Below are 16,449 nucleotides of genomic sequence, written 5' to 3' on the forward strand. Positions count from 1 at the left end.
GCGATTGCACCTCATATCTTCCAGGCTGTCACGATAGTTGAACGCGATCTGATCCCATCAAGACAGTCATTCTTGTTTCGATAGAGCATGGGCGTGGAACTGGAACGCTTTTCGTTTGAGGCATTGAAGCCTGCCTTACTCCAGGAAAATGTCGAAAACAACTCCAAAACTGCCGACGCGCTAAACGCTCAGCTATCTTTCCTTACTGAGTTTCTACTAGCCCTGGATGCAAAAGATATACTTCCCGAAGACGCCAGTTTTCTTCTGGATCAGTTGAATCTCTTAGTGGATCATTATAAAGAGACTTTCACCAAGGATGGTGAGGAAATACTGCAATTGACCAGGCCGATCATCAGACTCCTATCTAAGGCCTATGCAGTGGTCTTTCAAACTCTTCTCGAAACTGGAAACAGCAAGTTCAGTATTAAATTGATCGATCTGAGCACAAATCTGAGTGAAATTTTGTTGAAAAACGTCAAGAAGTTATCTTTGAAAACCAATTGGTATTCCACCCTGAAGCATATGGCCACCATCATCCTGCAGTTTATCTTCACACGTTTCAATGGGTTTCTGAATTCATTCAAGGCGTCGATTCTCAATTCTCTTTATAAGCATTTGTCCAAGTGCTATGACAATTACAATTCCAGCGTGGAACACTCCAGATTCAATGCTAGTTATTTTTGTGATCTTCTATTGCTGATTGACATCATTCTTGCCAACGACACTGGAAGCAATGTGTTGGATGACAAGCTCCTGAACAGACTCGTGAAACTATCCAAGAACATAACCGCCAAGCACAACTCAAACCTTTCAATCCCTTCCAAAGAGGGTTACACCTTTCCAATTCTCAGTGTTGTGTTTGCGAACAACTACTTGGTTCACCTTCTGAAATCAGACAGGTTTATTTCAGCGATCCCGAAATCTTCAAGAACAGCGAAGACAGGAAGCTATCTAAATTACACCACCTCCTATTTGCATCGTTATGTGGATGCCATGGATACCTCCTACAAGAAGCTGAGATTATCTCTTGCAAAGAACCTTGCCGATTTGCTGATCTTCAACTACATATCCTATGGAGTGAATACGAATGATGCTTCTGGATCTCTTGACATGACTCTCGAGTTCATATTCGATGGTTTCCTGAAGAACTCGCACAGTCCAAGGATACGTGTTGGTTTGCTCGAAACGTTCTCGACGTTTGTGTTAAAGATGAACCTATATCACCAAACTAACAGCATCTCCACAGGCACTCAACAAGGAAACAACTTTGCCAGTGTGAGTTTCTTCAAGATCTTCAATTTCATTCAGTCTACACTATTTCTTTCTGAAGGCGAAGCAGTCACAGAGAATAGTCTCGCTTCTCACAAGATAGCCCGGAATTCAAATTTCAACGAGGCTTTAACTTTGCTCGACCAACTGGAGTCGTTGTATAAGTTGCTACTGCGTGAGGTTGATTGCGACATCAACAAGCTTATAATTTTGAGCAAGCTCCTGCTGGGCGATGTGGATGCGAATTCTGACTTGAACGTGCAATATCTTGATGATCTCTCCAACCCTTTCCGCGTGCTTTCCGCACTGAAGCTTGCACAACTGCTGATAAAGGACCTGGATCAGTACATATTGTCACAACAGGAGGGATTCTTTGATGGAAGTTCGGACTTGGTCACTGCTGCTTCGCAAAAGCTGTTTCATCTTTGCAAAGTTTCAAACTTTGAAATTCGCGTGACTGCCACCGAAACGCTTTCGTTGCTCATAAAGGTAAAACCTGAGCTGACTTTTGGTATTCTGAACGATTCTTTGGGAAGTCTGATACGCTCCCTGGATGACTCATCCAATGATAACAGTTTTGTATTTAACGAGAACCAGGGACTGGCGTTTCTTATCTCAACGATACTCACAAGGGCACCAAAGGATTATATCAACTCTGATTTCATCTTGCGAGTCTTCTCCACAACCACAAACTTTCTGAAGAAGTTCAACTCCACAGTTATCACGAATAATGTACTCAGCACAAGTTCTGGCAGCTTTATCTCGAATACTGGTTATGACAAACAACTAATCAGTTGGATCATGCTAATGGGTCTATTCAACTTTGCTTCAACCGGCCCCTCCAACAGCAGCTTTTTCCTTATGGAATCCTCTCTATTCTTGAATATTTGGAAGACCCTACTTGGACATACTATCCCGTCGACCTTTGTGAAAGTTTCGCCCAACAATCAAATTAGCAATCTGAATGAAATAATGAAACTGGTGGAGATAAAAAACCATTCCCTTGCTTGTTTGCTGAGCTATATCAACTACCTCGCTTCTACAAAAAACACGAGCGCCCTTGCGACTCACTTGAGTGGCCAGGCTAGCATTAGCTTGCTGACACCTGAGTTGGCAAAGCAATTGAATCAGATTTTGAACAAAAGTTTCACTTTTGTGGGTAATTTGGAGAGCCAGGTTGGAAAGGCAGAGGTGCCAGGGTTGACTGACCAACTCAAAGTCACGAAACTACGCATGCTGCAGAGTTTGTTGAAACTGCTTCCTTACATGAATATCAGAAGCGAGTTCAACTCCTCGCTGTTGATCCAAATTGTGAACACATTCAGTGATCCCAAGGTTTATTCTTACGTTTTGAAGGCCGAAGCAACCAAATTTCACAAAACGAAAAAGAGAGCGGATAGCTCGGAGGAGGATGAGTTGGAGATTTATGGAATAAACGACGGTCTCACGTTTGGCCTTACCAGCAAAATGAACATGTTCAAAGTTGACGAGCTAATGGTCAAGGCTACTGACCTGGAGAAGCAATCGGAAATTGATGATTATGAACTGGACTATTTGCCATCTCCCTTCTCCAATTCATCCGTCATTGCGATAGAGTCTTACCGCACGCGAAGCCACCTTGCTTCAGTAACAGACTTTGACGAATACTTTGAGAACAAGCTTTTCCAGCCTATCCAGCACAGTATGCTACTGGACTACCTTATGGTGTTGGTTCAGAACTCAGACGTATACGGCTATACTGACGTGCATAACGCCCCTGTTAGCATTGATACGATGTCCGTGGATGTTTGCATTGAGCTGTTTGCCATCACTTTCCCAAGCATTCCCTTGAAGATTCAACAGTCCATATTGGAGACCCTGCGTGCTCCTATCTTTTATGCCAACAAAGGCTCACTGAAGAATGAAAGTGCCTCAGAAAGTACCACTGAAGGGGTTAACCTCAGGAGACAGGCCGCCTCAATTAATACAGCCGTTGCAATTCATGGCATGCTGAATTATATGAGCAATCACAACAACAGTACCTCTTCGAAGAGTAAGCTTTATCTCCCCAAAGTGATAGTCTCAGTCCTGGTGGACACTTTGCACTTGATGAAGAGGAAGGATCATTTCATGCTAGCACTAAACTCGGAAAGTATAGGACTCTGTTGTTCCCTGCTGTCGGACAGTGAAAAAGACTTTGTGAGTCAACAGACTGCAATTTTGATCAACAAAATTGTCGAAGACAATGATCCATATTCCAGGTCTTTTCATGTGCAATCACTGGCGAAGATTTGCGAGTTCGGAAACGTTGCTAATCCCTCTTCAATTGTCAATGTCGCATTCAGTTTGATTGCCGATCCACATCCAATAGTGCACCAATGGTCAATGGATGCTTTGGTTACAATATTGGGTAGTCAAACTCAATTTGAGTTTGGAACTGCCATATGCTCAAAAGTGCTGTCGCATCTTGTGAGAATGAGTGTGAAGGATGAGTTCGGTCTTTCGTCAAAGGTGACCATTTTCTCCAATATGAGCTTTGACAGCAAGTACTATTCCAGCAACTCACTGGCTAGAATGGTAAGGTCTGTGGTGAACGTTCTCGGACCAACAGTTGTTCTCCTTGACGAGACAAGTAAGAAAAACCTGTCATTTCTCCTGTTTGGACTGATGTATATGGAGAACAATGATTTTGAAATCATTCTCCGTGAATTGATCAAGACGTTGGAAGAGCTGCAAGTGTTTGACAAAAGTTTGGTGTCAAACGATCAATATGCCAAGTTGCTGAAGTTTGCCATAGTGAACAATTTCAGAACAGGATTCTACAACAACTCGATGTCTTTCCTTCCTCTTGACGACCAGTATGCCTCAGGAATAAGTTCTACCTCTGAGTTCTACCCAGTGAGCACAAGTCGCCTGAACTGGGGTATTGCAGTCAATACCTACCATCAGATGCTCAAACTGCATCCAAATGGCAGCTACTCTTCTGAGGTGTTCACTGAAGATGTTCAGAAACTACTGTGGATATGTTACGAGTCCGACCCCGATAATCGCAGCATTCAAAGCACCTGTAATGACTGGCTCGATTACTCTATGGGACTGCCAGCTTCATCAAAGGAGAAGTACTTGTGGTTTGACAAACTGGTTGGATATTTCAACATTCCCAAAGCCGAGTTGTATGCAGCCTTGTTAGCTGTTTTCAAGAAAAGGATCAACAACAGTGGAATGTTCTTTGACCTCAAGAACAGGTCAGCTACCGTTGCCGTGTCCAAAAAGGAGCCATCAAGCAAGAACGAACAGAACGCCAATGACGAGGAAGACTCTCAGAGTGGTAACGATGGAGACTCGGTGCAAGCAGACGACGAGGAGGCTTTAGCTGGAGACGACAGCGTTGCAGTTGTTGATCATGGAGAGCAAGAGGAGACAGATAAGCCTAAGTCCAACGCGTACACAGCAAATGATGCATTGCACCAAATGGTAGAGAATGAGCCCACAAGCTGGAAGTTCAAATTGCGAGTTCTCGGGTTGCTCACGAAGTTACTTCAGTACACCAGGAGAGATCAGAAACTAAAGTTGTTCATATCCACGAAGATATCCGAGTTTGTGAGGATTGCGTTTGTTTGTGCTACATCCAACATCATGTATCTGAGACTGAGTGGGCTGAAACTTCTAGGCGACATAATCGAGATCTATGCTGATATGAAAGATCCACTGTACCCAGAGTCATCTATCATGGATCAGCAGCAGGCTCAAATGATCAGCGCAATTGTGCCTGCATTTGGAAAAGACTCCAGCCTTGATTTAGCAGGTGAGGCCATCGTTATTGCGAGTAAGCTTGTGACCAGCCACATATCACATATTACCAAAATGTCAAGGGTGGTGAAGATCTTAACAACGTCTTTGGAGGAGTTCTCCTTATCGGAGAACACAAGCATTAACGACGACGGGAACGACACCTCGAATACCAAGACCATGAAGATTGGAGAAATACCAATCTTGACATCAAAGAACAAAAATAAGGTGAAGTTGTCAGTTCTTGATGCCTGGGCCAAACTGAAGATCAATTCAACAGAGAATGATGAAGATCTCAACCAGATGATCAGCAAGTATCTTGGGATCCTGGTCCCCATGTGGATCTATTCCATGAGAGAATTTGCCATGCTCAAGTTTGGTTCTGATTTCACTCCAAACTCAACTGATGACGTTGAGCTGGAAACCTACGAAAACCATTGGATCGATTTCCTTGAAGTTTTGTCGTTGGTACTAAGAGAAGACGAAGAGCAGTTTACAGCCCTCCTTGGAGGAGACATCTCCAATTTTGCCTTTGTGCTATTTGGCCAGTGTATTGAGTTTCTGGTGAAATCTTCGTCTAACACGACCAGGATGAGGGAAGGAGGTGAGAAGCAAATCAAGGTTCTTGCTTCGTTGAATAGGTTGCTAATGCTCGACACAGTTGCCGAGACTATCTTCAAGGACTCGGTTTTCATTGAGTTCATAGACCTGCTCAACAGACTTGTACTGGTCGTCCCGACGGATGCGGTTTCTCACGTGGTTGAAATTTCAACGAACGCTTTCATGGGATACTTCAAGACTGCTGGAACAAGAACCGTTGAAGAGCTGCATAATGACGTCGATAAGCTGTTCGAACTTCTGAGAGTCAACATGCATGTCATCACCACCGTATTGCCCATGGTTGCTGACGGGGAAGTCAACATAGACAAAGTCCGCCGTTTATCCGAAACGGACCTGGTTCTCGTCAGAACCTGTTTCTCTGCGTTGGTTGAAATGATAGAGAAGTTACCTGAAATCATCAAGGTGGATCTTTACACTTGCTTACTGTTTGTGCTCAAGCTGATTTATGAGCTGAACGACTCAGAGTTGATCACAATAGCTCTTCCTACGTTGCGTAAGGTCTTTTCCGGATTGTTGTCAATCGACAGACCTGAAGTGATTGATGCTATCACCAACTTTTATTTCGATCTTAGTCCAGTGATTTCGAACAGAGATGACAAGAACACCCTAGTGACGGTGCTGATTCTTCTGACGTCTTGTCGCGAGAAGCTTGTGCTGACAAAGGATGAATCTTCGAAGGTTGCTACGGTATTTATTAATGGACTGGTGTCTTCAGATCATCTGGCCCTCACAATTCAGTCGATCAAAAACCTGATCAATCAGGCTTCAACTAACAAAAACGGGTGCATTGGTTCTGTGGTGGAGCAACTCATTCCAAAATTGATCATCCTCTTGGTCAGTACGCTGGAAGGATCTGCTGAAAAGGCTATCAGAGACCCAAGATTGGTTCTCGAAATGCTGGTCATTTTCAGCAAGAGCTTGAAAGAAGAAAGTGACATTGAAATGTTCTACTCGATTCTGATTCCTTTACTTGTATGGTTTGATACGGCATCTGGTGGCTCATCTGACCCAATTACAAGAAAGTATACTCATTTGAAACTGATTGACCTTATTGCGTTCAATCCAGAGTTGTTCAAGAAAGTCATCAATGATGGTAATACATTGAACGCTGATGGGTCCACACGGTTGGAGATATTGGTCAGGTTTGATGCATCGTCAGTTCAAGGTGGTGATGAAATTGATGGGAACAGCCATGCTGCTAGCACAGCGGCTCATATTGAATTGAAAACATTCGGTTGAACGATTTGCAGTCATGCTGCTGTTTCAGTATTGTACATTATATCATTAAAAAGTTATAAATCATTTTGTTTTACGAAAAAGACAGTAGTCATGGTACACCATCTTTGTCCGCGTAAGGTCATGGAATCGGGACGGAATGTAGAGTAAACGACCCACGCCTTTGCTCTCGTCCGGGTCTATGATGTTATGACAAAGTACCGATTCCCATCCATCCAGCTTGGCCACATTGACCTCATCCATATCTGCATCTACTGGTATATTGACGTCCACGTAGTAGTCACAAGCATCCTGGAAACCAGCAACTGGCAGCACCTTGTCTTCCATATAAAGATTCTCATTGTTGAAGACATTTGTAGATGAAATCAGGGAATCCACTTTATCGAAAAAGGCATTTTTTTCGGGCTCATGGAAGTCATCAGGAAGTAAGCCTCTAAATCCTGAAGGCACAAACTTGAGCCTAGCATTGTCCGGCAGAAAGAACGATGATGGGTAATGGTACCACTCCCTCCCCACACAAACATTCAATGTCTCATTAGTCTGTGGCAGGGCAGCATAAACTGCCAACGGAGCCCGGTAGTTATGCATCAAAGATGTGATTCTCAAAACGGACACGAACGACACCACAATGGCAAAGAGGGTAACCGAAAGGCGAGCAATATGTTTTCCAGTCAACAATCTCACGATCTTGAATAACTGCCCGGCTAAGATTGCCGCAGATAACGAGATCATGGGATATATCGGATACAAAAATCTCTCCTCCTTATGTGGTTGGGCAAAGAAAATAAGGGACCATATCAGCACAGGAAGATTCGCGTTGGTGACTATGCTTAATACATTGATGTCTCCCAGGACAACCCATTCTATCAACGGAGACATCACACATCCAACATACGCAAGAACCGCAATAATGTTGAAATTCAAAAGCAAGTTCAAGACGTAGTAGCTCAAGGGTTCAGTCCCAAAGATGTTTGGGCCACTTGTTTCGCTGGAATTGACCACGTTGTATAGAACAATGTTCAAAGGAACGAACTCGTACTTTCCGTAGAAAACAGACTCGAAAAGAACCAGACCTAGGGCCAGAGGCAAGACTGCAAGTGATGGCAGAATCAAGTTCTTCGCAGCGACAAGCACGCCAAATTGGAGCGCAACACCAACTGCGAACGGAATTGCCAAAACAAGTGAGAAAGGCCAACCCAATAAACCTCCCAAACTAGTCCAGATCACCACTTTGGCAAATGACCACGCCTTTTTGCTTGTCGAGCTTTCCCTAAAGCATCGTATGGAACTTGATATGGCAAACATCTCACAGATCATGGCAAAACTCGAAGGCAAAAATGCAATCGAGGCATGAGACATGCCAGGAGCCACTGTGGAAAATAACAAAAACCAATTTGCAATATCGTGGTTGAGACAAGAGTAAACGGACTCGTACAAAGCCAGTTCTCCAAGCAGAGACGCCGCTGCAATAGCCAACCTAGCAACATAGAACTCGAAATACACTGGAAATTGAAATTGAGCTCGCAAAAAGTCCAGAGGGATCAATAGCACATTCAATGGCATCAAGAACGCCCATGATCGGATAGCATATATAGGCGAGTATTCCCATGTCTGTTTTCCAAAGCCTCTCACCATGAAGTTCAACGGCTCCCAGTAGTTGAACACCTCATCACAGTCTGAAATGATTCCGTAAAAGACACACAATATTCTGATGGACACCAGAAATCGCTTCAGCACTTGTTTTTGCTTCATTTTGTATATTTCCTCGGAATCCCTCCATGTGCTTCCAGTGCGGAGACACTCAGTGTAAAGAGATCAATACGTGAAGGATATCGTGGCCTTAGTAGTGTACTGTGCACTATTAGTGTCTCAATTCTCAACCCCGGTTATTGTTAGAAAGTACCAATCAACGAAATTTATCAAATTTACAACTTGTTCTTCAATCTAAACGACAATCGTGTATTTAGTACTGCACTGATAAATAAATAAGATACGCCATGGCGCGAGATTTTCGGCCTGGAGTGGAGTCTTAGCAGTGCAGGTACGCCTTTTGTTCCTATTTGTGTGGTTCATTGTGCCATCTGGTGAAGAAAACTTGCTGATTTTGTGAAAAGACTCTGCTGTGCAAATCCTCTGCATAGCTTTTCACCAACACATCTCATTCTCGTTAATGCGGCAGTGACTTCCTCTATTTCTCCTCATCTGGACCAAATCTGTTTCTCGACTTAGCATCCGTCCAGAACCCGTCTCTGTCAAGCTGCTTGCCCATGATAGTTGTCTGTGGGGGCCTGAATACATCGTCTGTGTGGTATGGGGATTTGACTTCCCACCATGGAATATCCTTCATGATCTCACCCTCACGCTTGTAGTAGGCAAAAGTACGACGCACAACATCACGGTCAGTCTCAGACTGCAGCAAAGGAATGAGGTGAATTCTGGCCCAAAGCTTTTCTCTCTTGAGCTCAGCCTTCTCACGGTTTCCCTGGCAAACGTGGTAGAAGCCGTATGCGGTCATACCAACGAGGCCTGCAAACCAGATGGTTGGGCGGAAACCTCTCGAAGGCAAATTACGCTTCCATTGGATGCTCTCATAACCTCCAATGGGTGGCAGGTCTTGGTTGGCCATTGTTGATCTTGATAGGTGTTGTGGATAAATCTAACGTGAAATGGAACGAAAAGTTCACATCCTCCAATCACATCAAGCTCAAGTTCAATCAAGGTCAAAAGGAAGTGCGTAGCACAATATCTCCAAACAAATCTGCGTGTACACGCAAAACTTTTCAGCTTGCGCACTCCACAGCATGACGCATCTCTAGGATGACGGCCTACTTCAGTCCATAAAGGTGTGTTTGATTCTTTTGGAGTTTCTGCTTTTGTGACTCAGTGGTGACAGACAACTAAAATTAGACAGCCTCGGACAATATAGGATTACTAGAATTATGTCACAAAAGTTAACAACAAAGCAAGAGGTAGAACAATTCCTCAGCCAATATGATACTTTTCTGTTTGACTGCGATGGAGTTCTGTGGTTAGGCACTCACATACTGCCAAAGGTGGTCGAGACTCTGACTCTGCTCAGATCGCTAGGAAAGAAGCTTATCTTTGTCACAAATAACTCCACCAAGTCCAGACGCGAATACACACAAAAGTTTGAGAAGTTCGGCTTGACCGTTACTGCCGAGGAGATCTTTGGATCTGCGTTTGCGTCCGCTGTATACCTTAAGAACGTTGCCAAACTTCCAAAGGAGAAGAGCAAAGTGTGGGTTTTGGGCCAGTCAGGAATCGAAGAAGAGTTGGCAGAAGTGGGCATAGAATCGCTGGGTGGCTCGAACCAGGCGCTGGATGAAGAGTTCACCACCGAGTCTCCCTTCCTGAAGCTGGATCCAGAGGTTGGCGCTGTGATCGCGGGATTGGACACCAAGGTAAACTATCACAGACTGGCCATCACTCTTCAATATTTGCTGCAGCCAGATGTGAAGTTCATTGCCACGAACATCGATTCCACCTATCCCCAGAAAGGCATGATTCTCCCGGGGGCCGGGTCCATCATCGAGAGCGTTGCATTCGCAAGTGGACGCACGCCTGTGGCATGCGGTAAACCCAACCAGGCTATGATGGAGGCTATCGTGGCTCAACACGGCTTCGACAAGAAGAGAGCATGTATGGTTGGAGACCGTTTGAACACAGACATGAAGTTTGGTAGGGATGGTGGTTTGGGAACGTTGCTGGTGCTCACTGGAATCGAGACCGTCGACAAGATTCACGCTCTCGAGGCTTCAGAACAGCCTCTTTATTTCGCAGACAAATTAGGTGACATCTTCGAACTGTTGCAGTAAACTCCGTCCACTTCATGCACCTTGCACGCACGTCTCACACACCCAATTGAGATAGACATTTCAGCAATAGGCGACTATATTATTGAACAACTAAGAATAGATCATTTGCAGATATTCTACACTCTTGCGATTAAACCCAATGCCATTTAAAACTCAGCACCAAGAGTAATTCTCGGACCATGTACCTAGACTGAACCCTGTAACCTATGATGTCATGCCAATCTATTCGTCTGGTCCAGCCCAAAAAAAATCATCGCACGCCCATTCCCAGCGCAGATTAGATCTCACGCTGTTTCCATCCTCCACGTTGAGATCTAATTTAGAAGCAATATCTTTGTTGGGTTATAGCATCGCATCATCATCGAAGGTTGTTTCAGTTCTTTAAGACGATTTGTGTGTTTGTGTGGTACTATTATCTCCATAGTGATCGTCCTTTATCAACACTGTTACAACCAGTCTTCATCAGCTAAGACAGTTGCTCATTCGCTTCAATTGTCCTGACCATATCACATTTCTGGCCTCATTGCACCATTCATACATCATCTTCTAGGTGTGCCTGAAAAGTCACGGTACTAGGACCATTTGGCACACACAACATAGAAACATACAGTCGCGCGTTCCGAAGGCGACTGGCTTCCTAAATCAATCGCAAAAAGAAGATTAAAATGTCCACAGATACGAAGCAGGAGACGCTGGAAAATTCGGAGTTGATAAATTGGGTGATTTTTTCAGAGCTTTTGTTAATGGATGAAGATGAGGAGGGCTTCGCACAATCTCTGATAACCACCTTTGTCGAGCAGGCATTGGGCATCTTCAAGGAGATGGATGAGCTTCTGTCCAAATCGTCCGAAAAGAACGACGCCAACCTGACAAAGCTCTCAAACTTGGGTCATTACCTGAAGGGTTCAGCAGCGGCGCTGGGATTGCACAAGATACAGGAGGAGTGCGAGAGGATTCAAAACTACGGTGCCAAAATCTCCGATGGGTTTGAGCAGAGCGAGGCCGCCAAGAATGTTCAAGATTGGTTTGATTGCTGTGCCAATGCTTTGACTGAGGCCAAGAAGTACTTCAAGGAGTCAGGGAACTTGCTGAGCGATTACTTTGACGAGGACTTTTTTGCCACAAGCGACGAACCTGATGCCGAGAAAGACACGGAGGAGCCAGAAGAAGCAAAACCAGAAGCTCAATCTTAACCGGATAGTGATTAATGACATTGACAAGGAGTGGACTCGGTGACCACGAGGGTGTTTGATTGATGTGTTCTCTCCACACAGCACCAACAGATATGCTTTTATTGACGACGCTGTTGCGATTAACTATACAGTTTCACTTGCGCTTGAACTTTCACATTTTTCTATTTTTGCGTCGTTATTTATTCGTTTGGCTAGTTATGAGGCAACAGTATTCTGTCTTTGGCTGTGCGTAGACAACAATGCCATGCTTGACCACGAACGCAAGTTATCCTAAAGGTATACCGTATTCGCAGTCCATTGTTATGGCTTTCCCGCTAAGATTGTCTGATAACCGAACAAAAACACCCTCTTTTGCTCAGAACAGATGATGCTTCTCAACCATAACCACCTTCTTTAGCATCTTCACCCTTTCACCCTTTCACACCAGTACCATTCTTTTAAGGTACTTCCCCTTTATTCACTTTTGAAATTCCCTTTTGGAACCATCCAATTCATACATTCGGCACACCTACTCCTTGTCAGACGCAAAGTTCGACTCGACGAACTGATACACCACAATAAGTGATACAGACACGAGACCAAACGTGATGGCAATGGTATTCAGTTGATCGTCTGTAATCATATCCGTTCACTGACAGTTTTTCAATATTACCGGGATATTCGCAGATGGAGCTAAGGTGAGTGCTTTCGAGTCAAATGACACCGTGCTCGAGAGCTCAACGCGAGAATGCTGATGTAGTGTACCAGCAAATTTATTATCGCTGGATAACAGCTCCGTGCGAGTTGCTACATTAACCATGTTTAGCTATTAGCCGCATAGATAAGCAGCTGATCAACTCCAAGAAACCACGGCTTCAAGATGGCTGGCCTAGAAGAACTACTATATAGAGAGGTGAGTTCGTGATTCCAAAAGAATTTGGGAAAAATGCTTGGATTTGCGATGCTAACTCCAGACTAGCTTATGAAAAGTGCGGCCTTCCATAGGTTTGTGAGATCTATCCATGCAAAGATAAATGGCTTGCCTAATCCAAGGGTGCAGGATTACAGAATGAAGCATAATGCAAGTACAGGGCATTGTAAGTATCTGGGGTGGTTTTAAGCGCTTGCTCAGAGTTTTTTTCAAGCTAACCAATAGACCTGCCAACCGCATCACACAAGCTCAATGCGTTTCGTATATTATTTAAGGAAGAGTTTGGAAAGAGCATAGGACTGAGGAGGAGATGACAATAGAATTATCTACGTGTGTTTTGGCACTTTTTCGCATTTTTTTACTGCAGATATCAACCAATGGAATTATAATAGACTATGAACCAACATTACAGTAAGCACACGTTTTGCGATCACAGCTCATTCCTCTGGGGGTTCGCTTTTGACACTGCGATTGTCGACAGGACTGTTTCTTGCGATTGGCCTGACCGAGCCTTTTTTGGAGGCTGGCCTGGGAGAAGACACCGACCTCGGAGAAGAGCCAGCTCCATTGACGGCAGTAACACTATTTTGTCTCATCCTTTGTTGCTGCTGCTGTTGAAACTGAACGGTTCCACCCGACTGCTGCGTTGCCAGAGGAGAGTTTACCTGTGAGGGATGGTGGTTGGGTGTTGAAACGTTGGAACCGTTGCCTAGATTGGCGTTTCCACCACTGGCGGGCGCAGGGGTATTGTGAGCTGTGCTGGAAGTTCCAGAAGTTGGCATGCTGGAACCCGGTCTCACAGAGCTATTTCCGTCAAAGATCTGCGGTCCAGTGAGGTAATTTCCGTTGATCTGCGGTGGTCTCTGCGATTGCACCAGCGGACCGCCCTGCATTGAAGGACTGTTATCCAACAAACCCGGAATATGCATCAGGATAGTGTCCAGCTTCTCCAAAGCATCATTGGCCTGGTCGAATCCCTTAGCGCTGACTCTCAGAGTCCAACGGTAGTTCTGCACTTGGTCCTTATACAGAACAGCCTCTTCAGGAGTCTCCGAAGTGACAAATAATATAGCAGCAAACGTTCCAATCAGCGTGAAGTTTGTCGTTGCCGAAGAGTGCCAGAATGAGTGGATATGCTCTGGTTTAAGCTCACGTGCAAAGTCTACCGCTGCAACGAGTCTGGTCTTTGCAGCGTTTCGACAAACCTTCACCAGCTCGGGTGGAGTATCTGGAGTCAAACTGGATATGATTTTTCTGTGTAAGGTGATCTCTGCGGCAAAGTAGGCCAATTGCAGATAGCCATTTGAGTTCAGCTTGCGGGGCTGAATGGAGGTCATCTGCAGGTCTTGGGGCAGTGAGTGATACCACGTCCTCAGCTTCAGCTGTAAGGGCTTGGCCAGTTTCAAGACATAGTCTATTCTAGACACATTCTCCATTGCTGAAATTGTGAAGAAAGTATCCAAAATCTCGCTCACAATTTCGCTCAACGAGATCATCTCCTTGAACAAATGCTTGCCATTTTCGATATCCATGGATCCCTCCTTATTGCTGTCAGCCTCGTTGTTTTTCTCTGGGAAATCTTCGTCTGTGACTCTCTTCACAAGCCAGTTCTTTCCCTCGATGATATGCGATGGCCGGCTCTCCACTAGGGCCAGCCATTTATCCTGCACATACACTGCCCAGGCTAAACGCCTTCTCAGACCCCTCTCCCATTTGGGCAAGGTCCAAGTGGCACAATCAAGTCCTAGACCCAGCTCTTCTGCAAGGGCCACTACCTGCGAGCACAGAACCCAGTTTCGTGCATGATCAGGGCGGCATTGCAACAACAGCAAACCAGCTTGCACCGCAGACAACTTAGGGCGCTCAATTACATCCGAGAACGTTCGTATTGCCAGTTTATTCAGAGCAGCAACATTGGGCTTGGGATGCTGCGAAAGGTTCGGATCGTAATCCCACCACTGGATAGCCAAACAGTACACAGCAGCCAAAAGAGGAGCACCAAATTCTCTGTGGGTTCTTGAATATTTCTCCAGAAATACCCTTTTGTGTAACACAGGAAAAGAAGGATGCACGATTCTGAAGTAGAGATCGATCAAGGTCTGGCCGTGTGGAGCAACGTACCTCTCCACGGCATCCACGTCCTTTTCAGTTCTTTCGTACAAATCTTCCGTGAAATCGTCACGCAATGTAAACTGGACATTGGAAGCCACTTTTCGAAGACTCGTGGTTGGACTCAGCTGGAATTGATCGATCTTGTCCAGCTTGATCTTTTCCAGAAGAACTGGGTCGTACACCGATGTAGGACCCACGTAGAAACTCGACCTTGGATATTGCAAACTCAGAGTCTTTTTCAAAAGTGAATGACCCGGCATCGCGGCATAATCCGTTATCGGCTGAACCTCCCTGATCGGCATATTGGGAGGAGGCTGCAACGAAGGATCGTCATTGTATCTGATCTTTTTCACACCAGAGCCGTCGTCCAGCCCTGAACCACTGGTCCTCTTTAAAGGATCACTGAAAGTACATTTGATGTTCTTCTGCTCGCACATGTTACAGCTGGTCATGAGCGAGTTCATCACACATCTGGTCTTTCTCCGGCGACAGTGGTCACACGGCCTCACCTTGACACGCGGCTGTGGAGGGTCTGGTTTCTTCGTATTTTTTGGCGAGGTTGCTGGGTTTGAACCGTGAGTTCCATCTGAGGGGTTGGCGGGTGCAGATATGAACGGTGGTATCATCTTGGGACTGTTGACCATTGGCCCATGCTGCGAGACGACTGAAGCAGTGCCAGATCCTGGATTCACCTGGTAGGGATGGCTCCCACTATTGAAGTGTGGGTCCATCTGGTACTGTGGAAGGTTGTGATGTTGCGGATACAGCTGATCAGACTTCATTCGGACTGCTGGAGGATGCTGCCCCGAGGGACTATGTCCGAACATCTGCGGGATAGTCGGCGAAGGACCGACTCCATTGTTCAGCATATTGTGGTATTGCGATTGAACGTAGAACTCATTCGGCGAGTTTATGTTATTCACGGGGCTTGCTGATGGAGGCCCTGCCATGCTGGCCCCATCGGACCCATTGTTGTTGGAGGAGTGGAATAGATGATTGCCCGTCTGGTGTTGATTCGGCCTCGGTTCGGCATTGGCAACATACTGAGGCATTGAATCGTTCAAGAACTCAAAATCCGTCTCGGTTCCTTGCGCCCAGGAATTGTAGTCAAATTGGAACGCAGCCGACTCGTCATTGTTGTTTCCATGGGGGTTTTTGGAGACGGCCGAACCAGCAAGTGTCGGGTGTTCGTCCCCGTTGGACGCCGACATTATGTGACAATATTATGAGAAAGAACTTCGAAAAAAAAAGATCTTCAGGTTTGAAGTCAACAACTAAAAAAGGCTGAAGCACCAAATTGTCTTGTTGTCTGGACCGAGCTGACAATGGTCGTTGGGCAATTCTTTTCACAGCGAGTAAAACAAATCAGTTATCAGTAGCCAATGGGCTCTTGCGATTGAAAAGCAAAATCTAGGAAACTCTTGCAAATATTAGCTTGAGTGATTTCTCAGTAAAACGTCCAGTGGTCCTTGTCAGCTAAAGTTCTCGACAAAGCCATCTACCC

At 45.2% G+C, this 16,449-nt stretch overlaps 7 protein-coding genes across 7 annotated transcripts; 3 read left to right on the top strand and 4 right to left on the bottom strand.

Moving 5' to 3' along the window:
* Nucleotides 1-87: 87 nt before the first annotated feature.
* KUCA_T00005086001 (uncharacterized protein) lies at nt 88-6,897 on the top strand (the record flags this gene model as incomplete). The annotated part of the gene is made up of 1 exon (XM_022606236.1): nt 88-6,897. The coding sequence occupies one exon, from the start codon at nt 88-90 to the stop codon at nt 6,895-6,897; it is 6,810 nt and encodes a 2,269-aa protein (XP_022461088.1).
* A 60-nt stretch (nt 6,898-6,957) lies between these two features.
* On the bottom strand, nt 6,958-8,646 carry KUCA_T00005087001 (uncharacterized protein; the record flags this gene model as incomplete). The annotated part of the gene is made up of 1 exon (XM_022606237.1): nt 6,958-8,646. One exon carries the CDS (start codon nt 8,644-8,646, stop codon nt 6,958-6,960), a length of 1,689 nt encoding a protein of 562 aa, XP_022461089.1.
* A 436-nt stretch (nt 8,647-9,082) lies between these two features.
* Nucleotides 9,083-9,520, bottom strand: KUCA_T00005088001 (uncharacterized protein; the record flags this gene model as incomplete). The annotated part of the gene is made up of 1 exon (XM_022606238.1): nt 9,083-9,520. The coding sequence occupies one exon, from the start codon at nt 9,518-9,520 to the stop codon at nt 9,083-9,085; it is 438 nt and encodes a 145-aa protein (XP_022461090.1).
* Nucleotides 9,521-9,833: 313 nt separating this feature from the next.
* Nucleotides 9,834-10,730, top strand: KUCA_T00005089001 (uncharacterized protein; the record flags this gene model as incomplete). The annotated part of the gene is made up of 1 exon (XM_022606239.1): nt 9,834-10,730. The coding sequence occupies one exon, from the start codon at nt 9,834-9,836 to the stop codon at nt 10,728-10,730; it is 897 nt and encodes a 298-aa protein (XP_022461091.1).
* A 665-nt stretch (nt 10,731-11,395) lies between these two features.
* Nucleotides 11,396-11,923, top strand: KUCA_T00005090001 (uncharacterized protein; the record flags this gene model as incomplete). Its single annotated transcript, XM_022606240.1, has 1 exon — nt 11,396-11,923. The coding sequence occupies one exon, from the start codon at nt 11,396-11,398 to the stop codon at nt 11,921-11,923; it is 528 nt and encodes a 175-aa protein (XP_022461092.1).
* Nucleotides 11,924-12,431: 508 nt separating this feature from the next.
* KUCA_T00005091001 (uncharacterized protein) lies at nt 12,432-12,545 on the bottom strand (the record flags this gene model as incomplete). The annotated part of the gene is made up of 1 exon (XM_022606242.1): nt 12,432-12,545. The coding sequence occupies one exon, from the start codon at nt 12,543-12,545 to the stop codon at nt 12,432-12,434; it is 114 nt and encodes a 37-aa protein (XP_022461093.1).
* Nucleotides 12,546-13,270: 725 nt separating this feature from the next.
* Nucleotides 13,271-16,156, bottom strand: KUCA_T00005092001 (uncharacterized protein; the record flags this gene model as incomplete). Its single annotated transcript, XM_022606243.1, has 1 exon — nt 13,271-16,156. The coding sequence occupies one exon, from the start codon at nt 16,154-16,156 to the stop codon at nt 13,271-13,273; it is 2,886 nt and encodes a 961-aa protein (XP_022461094.1).
* Nucleotides 16,157-16,449: the final 293 nt, after the last annotated feature.

The sequence above is a fragment of the Kuraishia capsulata genome, genomic scaffold (genome assembly GCF_000576695.1).
Source record: "Kuraishia capsulata CBS 1993 genomic scaffold, Kuraishia_capsulata_scaffold_6, whole genome shotgun sequence".
Taxonomy (NCBI): Eukaryota; Fungi; Ascomycota; class Pichiomycetes; order Pichiales; family Pichiaceae; genus Kuraishia; species Kuraishia capsulata.